Raw genomic sequence first — 9,641 nt, 5'->3', positions numbered from 1 at the left:
TGTTATCAAACTTAGCAATAATGATGCATTAATCTGCCAATCAAGTGTGGAAGCTTGCTATGTGTATAGGCATAGTAAACACATATCATCATCATCCTCATTATCATTTATTTATATAGTGTCACTAATAGCGCAGCGCTGTACAGAGAACCCATTCACATCAGTCCCTACCCTATTGGAGCTTACAGTCTAAATTCCCTAATATAGACACACACTCACACACAGAGAGAGAGGGAGAGACTAGGGTCAATTTTGATAGCAGCCAATTAACCTAACAGTATGTTTTTTGGAGTGTGGGAGGAAACCGCAGCACCCGGAGGAAACCCACGCAAACACAGGGAGAACATACAAACTTCACACAGATAAGGCCATGGTTGATATAAGTACTGGCTCTGCTTACCATTGTCCAGTCTAGTACATAACTGTATTAATGCTGTGAAATATTATTACTTTGAATGCCTTAAATATGCAAGAGCGCATTTGGGTAAGTTTATGCTAATAAAAGATATATGCACTTTTCTTGCCTACCCATACTATTTAATAACCACCAAAAATTAAGCAATGTGTGGGCACTGCTTCCAGTTGAAATCAGTCTGTCTGTCTGTCTATCTATCTATCTATCTATCTATCTATCTATCTATCTATCTATCTATCTATCTATCTATCTATCGGTCTGTCTATCTTTAAAACTGAAAGACATCCATTAAAAATACACAATGACAGCATATTTAGTGTGTAATTGATGCTAAAACACAATTCTCACTCTCCTAATATAGCTGATTTTTGACAATGAACTGCATTTTTCATGTGAAGCATTTGATGTCATAAAGATGTAAACCTCACAAAGCAATTCTGTCACTGGTCAGTTTGCTTGACAGACATCTGACTTTAGCCAATGGAAACATGGTGACATGTAAATATGAAAGCACATTAGGACAAAATATGCAATAAGATAGAGGCAAAGGGAGATGGCTGCTGGGAATGTATTTATTTTTATCCCAGAACACCTTTAAATCTAAGTATTAATACTACGTTGATGTACTTTTCAAATTGGAGAGCTACTTTTTACTAAAAGTACATCTCCCTTATATAATTAAGTATAATGCAGACCTGCTCAAAAGCTTAGTATAATTAAAGAAGTCTTATGCCATAAATGATGATGAGAGCTGCTTATGTGAATGTCTATAGTGGTTTTCTCTACCAGTGTCACTGTATTAGACAACTGTTATCAAACTTAGCAATAATGATGCATTAATCTGCCAATCAAGTGTGGAAGCTTGCTATGTGTATAGGCATAGTAAACACATATCATCATCATCCTCATTATCATTTATTTATATAGTGTCACTAATAGCGCAGCGCTGTACAGAGAACCCATTCACATCAGTCCCTACCCTATTGGAGCTTACAGTCTAAATTCCCTAATATAGACACACACTCACACACAGAGAGAGAGGGAGAGACTAGGGTCAATTTTGATAGCAGCCAATTAACCTAACAGTATGTTTTTTGGAGTGTGGGAGGAAACCGCAGCACCCGGAGGAAACCCACGCAAACACAGGGAGAACATACAAACTTCACACAGATAAGGCCATGGTTGATATAAGTACTGGCTCTGCTTACCATTGTCCAGTCTAGTACATAACTGTATTAATGCTGTGAAATATTATTACTTTGAATGCCTTAAATATGCAAGAGCGCATTTGGGTAAGTTTATGCTAATAAAAGATATATGCACTTTTCTTGCCTACCCATACTATTTAATAACCACCAAAAATTAAGCAATGTGTGGGCACTGCTTCCAGTTGAAATCAGTCTGTCTGTCTGTCTATCTATCTATCTATCTATCTATCTATCTCTCTATCTATCTATCTATCTATCTATCTATCTATCGGTCTGTCTATCTTTAAAACTGAAAGACATCCATTAAAAATACACAATGACAGCATATTTAGTGTGTAATTGATGCTAAAACACAATTCTCACTCTCCTAATATAGCTGATTTTTGACAATGAACTGCATTTTTCATGTGAAGCATTTGATGTCATAAAGATGTAAACCTCACAAAGCAATTCTGTCACTGGTCAGTTTGCTTGACAGACATCTGACTTTAGCCAATGGAAACATGGTGACATGTAAATATGAAAGCACATTAGGACAAAATATGCAATAAGATAGAGGCAAAGGGAGATGGCTGCTGGGAATGTATTTATTTTTTATCCCAGAACACCTTTAAATCTAAGTATTAATACTACGTTGATGTACTTTTCAAATTGGAGAGCTACTTTTTACTAAAAGTACATCTCCCTTATATAATTAAGTATAATGCAGACCTGCTCAAAAGCTTAGTATAATTAAAGAAGTCTTATGCCATAAATGATGATGATGATGATGATGAGAGCTGCTTATGTGAATGTCTATAGTGGTTTTCTCTACCAGTGTCACTGTATTAGACAACTGTTATCAAACTTAGCAATAATGATGCATTAATCTGCCAATCAAGTGTGGAAGCTTGCTATGTGTATAGGCATAGTAAACACATATCATCATCATCCTCATTATCATTTATTTATATAGTGTCACTAATAGCGCAGCGCTGTACAGAGAACCCATTCACATCAGTCCCTACCCTATTGGAGCTTACAGTCTAAATTCCCTAATATAGACACACACTCACACACAGAGAGAGAGGGAGAGACTAGGGTCAATTTTGATAGCAGCCAATTAACCTAACAGTATGTTTTTTGGAGTGTGGGAGGAAACCGCAGCACCCGGAGGAAACCCACGCAAACACAGGGAGAACATACAAACTTCACACAGATAAGGCCATGGTTGATATAAGTACTGGCTCTGCTTACCATTGTCCAGTCTAGTACATAACTGTATTAATGCTGTGAAATATTATTACTTTGAATGCCTTAAATATGCAAGAGCGCATTTGGGTAAGTTTATGCTAATAAAAGATATATGCACTTTTCTTGCCTACCCATACTATTTAATAACCACCAAAAATTAAGCAATGTGTGGGCACTGCTTCCAGTTGAAATCAGTCTGTCTGTCTGTCTATCTATCTATCTATCTATCTATCTATCTATCTATCTATCGGTCTGTCTATCTTTAAAACTGAAAGACATCCATTAAAAATACACAATGACAGCATATTTAGTGTGTAATTGATGCTAAAACACAATTCTCACTCTCCTAATATAGCTGATTTTTGACAATGAACTGCATTTTTCATGTGAAGCATTTGATGTCATAAAGATGTAAACCTCACAAAGCAATTCTGTCACTGGTCAGTTTGCTTGACAGACATCTGACTTTAGCCAATGGAAACATGGTGACATGTAAATATGAAAGCACATTAGGACAAAATATGCAATAAGATAGAGGCAAAGGGAGATGGCTGCTGGGAATGTATTTATTTTTATCCCAGAACACCTTTAAATCTAAGTATTAATACTACGTTGATGTACTTTTCAAATTGGAGAGCTACTTTTTACTAAAAGTACATCTCCCTTATATAATTAAGTATAATGCAGACCTGCTCAAAAACTTAGTATAATTAAAGAAGTCTTATGCCATAAATGATGATGATGATGATGATGAGAGCTGCTTATGTGAATGTCTATAGTGGTTTTCTCTACCAGTGTCACTGTATTAGACAACTGTTATCAAACTTAGCAATAATGATGCATTAATCTGCCAATCAAGTGTGGAAGCTTGCTATGTGTATAGGCATAGTAAACACATATCATCATCATCCTCATTATCATTTATTTATATAGTGTCACTAATAGCGCAGCGCTGTACAGAGAACCCATTCACATCAGTCCCTACCCTATTGGAGCTTACAGTCTAAATTCCCTAATATAGACACACACTCACACACAGAGAGAGAGGGAGAGACTAGGGTCAATTTTGATAGCAGCCAATTAACCTAACAGTATGTTTTTTGGAGTGTGGGAGGAAACCGCAGCACCCGGAGGAAACCCACGCAAACACAGGGAGAACATACAAACTTCACACAGATAAGGCCATGGTTGATATAAGTACTGGCTCTGCTTACCATTGTCCAGTCTAGTACATAACTGTATTAATGCTGTGAAATATTATTACTTTGAATGCCTTAAATATGCAAGAGCGCATTTGGGTAAGTTTATGCTAATAAAAGATATATGCACTTTTCTTGCCTACCCATACTATTTAATAACCACCAAAAATTAAGCAATGTGTGGGCACTGCTTCCAGTTGAAATCAGTCTGTCTGTCTATCTATCTATCTATCTATCTATCTATCTATCTATCGGTCTGTCTATCTTTAAAACTGAAAGACATCCATTAAAAATACACAATGACAGCATATTTAGTGTGTAATTGATGCTAAAACACAATTCTCACTCTCCTAATATAGCTGATTTTTGACAATGAACTGCATTTTTCATGTGAAGCATTTGATGTCATAAAGATGTAAACCTCACAATGTTAAGTGAAGCCATTTTAGCTGAGGGCACTTAAAATGCATGGATTATGTTTTTCAGGTCCTTACCCATTAGGGGTTAAAGTTGTTTTAGTCCCAGCCAATAGAATCCATGGGGAGTGGTTTCAGTCACCTCATTAGAAACTCCCATGGGCTTCTAGACCTTTCCTTCCTGTGATTTCACGGATGCAGGAGCTCCCTGGAGACAGATAAGATCGTTTTTATTGCTTTAGCTTTCTATCTTTTCTAACTCCCTGTTTTCATCTTTTTCTGTTTAATCTCATCCTTCACCTTATCTTTTAACCCCCCTCGTTTTTCTTTTTCTTCATTTATTTCTCCTCTTTCTCTTTTTTCCTTCTCCCCCTCCTTTTTTCCCATTCCCTCATTCTTCTCCTCCCCTCTCTCAATTTTCTCTGTTCCCCTGTATTTCTCCTTGCCAAAAATGTCCAGACCTAGGAGATCAGCGGGCCCCCCTGCACGTCTGTCAGACGGGTCACAGCTCCCGGCCGGGAGTCTGCGCCCGCCTGTTACTTTATCCAGCTCTGCCCCCTCTAGTGAAGCGCTGGGAGCGCTGCCTGAAAGCGTGCATCCCAGCGCTGTTAATATTGCTGCAGGGGACTCCCCTGTCGCTGGGTCTCAACGGAGATCTGGGCAGGGGGGGAGGGGCGGCGCTCGCAGGTCCCGGGCTCCAGAGAGATCAGCGGCGCTGGCTGCCTCAGGGGACGCCAGCGCTGCTGTGCAGCATAGTCAGCAGAGGAGGAGATCTCCTTCTCCTACCTCTGCTAGGTCCAGCCAGTCCTCTTTTCCTCCTTGCTCTCCACCTCCCAATTTGGCAGGTCAGGTCTCCCCCAGGGCAGCAGGGGGAGAGGGAAGCTTACAGGCACTGGCTTCCTCTTACAGTTCCCCCGTTGGTAATCACCTGATAGCTGTGAATGAGGTAAATTTGGAGTCACAGCATGTCTCTGTTTCTGCCACAAGTCACAGACCCTGGTTACACAGCAGCAGTGGTGACAGTATACCTCAAATTAATATTATCCCCCCACTTATGCCTCAGGGATGGATCAGGGGTAGAGTGCGCCCTCATATGGCTCATAATGTAAGTTTTCAGCCCATGTTATCTTCTCAATTACACACACCCTCACCACCTCAGGTTGGGCCCCCTATACAGTATAATTTCATATCTCCAATACAAGCTGCTAATGTTCCTCTGCAGAGGCTTCCATATAGCGATTCAATCAATGTCGGGGGTCACCCCTCGGCGCTGGTTCAGTCTGGGAGCTTTCAGCAAAGCCCAAACACAACGCTTAGTCCATGGGCAAGACCAGCAGTAGCACAGGTGGAGGCGCCCCACGGGAACCTGCCTCCCTGGTCACTACCGTATCCTCCTCCTAATCCAGATAGGGTCCAGCGGCCAATGCAGAATTGGATGGCACCGTATCCACCTCCTTATGTTTCAAGTTATGGGCATGCTTCTGATGCAAGCATTACAAATATACCCGTCCCTGATCTCAATAGCTCCCCCTTTGGGTTTGGTTCCTCCCAAGATCTGGCCCGCCCACCAGCCCCAGGTTTTTCCTTTGGTACGCCTGTCCCAATAGAGTCGTTAAACAGCATTTCAGGAGTTAGGGTTAACCAGTCGTTTGTGTCTGAAGTAGCTAACATACATTCTGTTTCAGTGACGGCAGTATCGGGCGGAGGGGCGGCCGCGCCATTGCCAGAAGTTATCACAGTGACGGGGAGCTCTGCCTTACAGACGGAGCCAGCAGGGGATTCGGCTTCAAGAGAAGAAACATCAACCCAAGCACTTGCGTTACCAGGGACATCTGCGCAAAGTGGTGAGTGTGATTCTATTTTGGCACATCGTTCACATACACACAGTCCTCCTTTAGCTACCACTAGTGAAGAATCAGATGAGGAAGGTCAGGGTCCGCGTAAGCTTTTAAAAATCTTAACAGAGCATTTAGCGAAGCCCGCTAGGGTGACCCCTTCAGGCATAGCTCCACCCACGGCTTTAGGCGGTCCTATGGTACGATGCGACAATACAGCATTGTTAAGAGGCGTGCGTCGCAGTTCAAAGGATAGGATTGACAAAGGGTACTATGTCGATTTGTTTATGCTCACCTCTGCAGCCAAAAAAGAATTGCTGGCTGCCTGTGGTAAGGGAGGAATGGGTGAAGAAAATTATAGAACGTTCTCAAACTGGTTGAGGGGGTATTGTATATTCTCTGCCATCTATGTGGAGTCTAGACCGGACACCAGGGCGGATGTGTGGAGGTACCTACACCTGATTAATGATCTGTGGATTAACGCGGGTGGTACAATTTGGAGGCGTTACGATGAGAGTTTTCGTAGCAAGGCAAACAAAATGCATACTATCCCATTTGGGTGTAAGGACGTTGAGTCATGGATGGCACTGATGCTGCCAACTGAAGATGCTATGCCTCCTGTAGTACCTAGGTTTCAGAGCCAGGGGAGGCGTAGTACTCCCCAAAACAGTAAGAACAGATGTTTCGCGTATAACAATGCCTCGTGCGGAAGGGGTGACTCTTGTAGATATAGACACGTATGCTCCAAATGCCGAGGCAGTCACCCAGCTAAGGATTGTACCAGGCAGTCATCAGGAGTGGGTAGGGGCCGCGGTGCGCCAGGAGGTGCTAACTAAGGGGCCATCCCCTATTGATTTAAAAGTTCTAGATAAGTGGCTTAGTTTTTTCCCAGATGTTGTTCAAGCCCAGTGTCTATCCCAAGGCTTTCATCATGGTTTTCAGCTTCCAGTAGTAGGAGAAATTAGGTCATCATCGGGCAGGAATCTTAGGTCAGCAGTCTTGCTTCCTGATGTGTTGAAGGATAAGGTTATGAAGGAGGTTAGCTTGGGTCGTATGATTGGGCCTTTTGATTCCCCCCCAATTCCTGATTTGATAATTTCCCCTGTAGGAGTTGTCCCTAAGAAGGCTGCGGGTAAATACCGTCTAATACAGCATTTATCCCATCCTCCCGGTTTTTCAGTTAACGACGCAATAGATGTTAGCTTCAGTTCAGTCAATTACCAGTCCTTTGAGGAGGCCTTGACTTTAGTTAGGGGCTTTGGGCAAGGGGCTTTATTGGCCAAGTTAGACATTGAATCGGCATTTAGACTGCTGCCGCTTCACCCAGAATCTTTTAGATTCATGGGCTTTAGGCTACAGGACGGTTTCTACATTGATCGCTGTCTCCCCATGGGGTGCTCAGTGTCATGCGCTCTTTTTGAAAAGTTTAGTTCGTTCCTGCATTGGTGCGTACAAGCAGGAACGGGTCATCAAGGAATCGCCCATTATTTGGATGATTTCTTGTTTATAGGTCCCCCTTCATCCGCAGTGTGTGCAGACACGCTTTTTTCAGCTACGGCATTGTTCAAAATCATGGGGGTCCCAGTGGCGCATGACAAGACTGAAGGGCCTAACACATGTTTGTCATTCTTGGGCATAGAGATAGACACCATTGCAGGTTGTTGTCGTTTGCCTGAGGAAAAGATAAACAAGTTGGGGGCAGCGGTTTCTGAGGCGATTAGTTCACAGGGTAGCTCCTTGCGTCAGGTTCAGTCTCTTCTCGGATCGCTCAATTTTGCATGCAGGGTGATACCGATGGGACGTATTTTTTCTAGAAAATTGCAAATGGCCACATCAGGCTTAAAAAGGCCTCATGCCAGAGTACGCCTATCGGCGGAAATAAAGGGAGATTTGAGAGTATGGGCCAAATTCTTGCAGTCTTTCAATGGAGTGCGGATATGGCCTAAGAGACAAGTCTCGAATGTTTTGTTGGAATTACACACAGATGCCTCTGGGGCGAATGGTTTTGGGGCCATTTTTCAGGACGAGTGGTGTGCAGCTCCTTGGCCTGAGGGGTGGCGTCAGAGCGGTTTGGTGGCAAATTTGCTGGTTTTAGAGTTATTCCCAATAGTTTTAGCCATTGATCTATGGTGTCATAGGTTAGCGGGCCAGAATGTTGTTTTCTGGTGTGATAACCTTGGGGTTGTGCAGGCAATAAATCGCCAAAGCGCTACGTCATTGCCGGCAGTGAACCTTTTACGTAGACTTGTTCTGAAATGTTTGGAAAATGATATAATTTTCCGGGCCAGACATGTACCCGGAGAGGTGAATAAGGTGGCAGATGCGCTTTCGCGTTTCCAATGGCGCCGCTTTAGGGAGCTAGCTCCTTTGGCTCAATTAACCGGCATCCCTTGTCCTTTCTATGCATGGCAGTGGGTCGAGTCGGAATGATCGAGTTGGCGGAGTCATCCTTGGCGCAATCCACAAGACGTGCGTATCAGTCAGCGTGGAGTCAGTGGGAGGCTTTCTTACAATCCAGGGCCCCAAGTACATCAGGTCAGGCGGAGGAGATTTTAGAGTTTATGTGGGAAAGATATAACACGGGTGTTAAAAAGGCGGCTATGGCCTCAGCGTTAGCAGGCATTTCTTTTATGGCCAAATTACATTCAAAAGTGATCCCACAAGAGGTTTTATTATTTCCAAGGCTATGAAAGGGTGGGCTAGAACCCGCCCTTCGGTTCCTGACTCTAGGCGTCCCATTACGGTTCCCTTGCTTAGGCAGTTGATTATGTCGCTTGCGGAGGTCACTTCTAGCTCCTATGAGTCCACTTTATTCAGCACAGCTTTTTCTATGGCGTTTCATGGAGCATTTAGAATTAGCGAACTTGTGGCTAAATCGAGAGTTTCCCTAGGTACAGCCCTTTTGGGAAAATATACTTTAGTTGCTAGTACGCAGGTCTCCATAAAAATTGCACGATCCAAAACAGATCAGTTTAGTAGGGGTCATTGGGTCACCTTGTCCCCTTGCAATGATACAAGTATATGTCCGGTGGCTTGGTGTAATAAATTTTCAGGAATAAGGCCTAAGGATAGCGAGGCTTGGCTAGCACACATGGATGGGTCTCCTTTGTCCAAGTTTCAGTTTAATGCCATTTTTAAAAGTGCAGTGATAAAGGTGGGGTTAGACCCAAAATTTTATGGAACGCACTCGTTCCGTATTGGAGCAGCTACAGCTGCTGCCATGGGAGGGGCCTCCGTACCCGATATTAAATTGTTGGGGCGATGGAAGTCCGATAATTATAAAAGGTACATTAGACCTTAAGGCAATTATATGCTCATGTTTTGCATATGTTATT

At 42.9% G+C, this 9,641-nt stretch overlaps 1 protein-coding gene across 1 annotated transcript; it reads left to right on the top strand.

The window, feature by feature from the left end:
• The first annotated feature begins 4,676 nt into the window (after positions 1–4,676).
• LOC142128024 (uncharacterized) lies at positions 4,677–8,996 on the top strand. The gene is made up of 2 exons (XM_075194347.1): positions 4,677–6,315; positions 8,719–8,996. Exons 1-2 carry the CDS (start codon positions 4,923–4,925, stop codon positions 8,994–8,996), a joined length of 1,671 nt encoding a protein of 556 aa, XP_075050448.1. The 5' UTR covers positions 4,677–4,922.
• The last annotated feature ends 645 nt before the right edge of the window (positions 8,997–9,641 follow it).

This window comes from Mixophyes fleayi, unplaced genomic scaffold (assembly GCF_038048845.1).
Source record: "Mixophyes fleayi isolate aMixFle1 unplaced genomic scaffold, aMixFle1.hap1 Scaffold_30, whole genome shotgun sequence".
Classification (NCBI taxonomy): domain Eukaryota; kingdom Metazoa; phylum Chordata; class Amphibia; order Anura; family Limnodynastidae; genus Mixophyes; species Mixophyes fleayi.
This window is presented reverse-complemented; position numbering and strand designations above follow the sequence as displayed.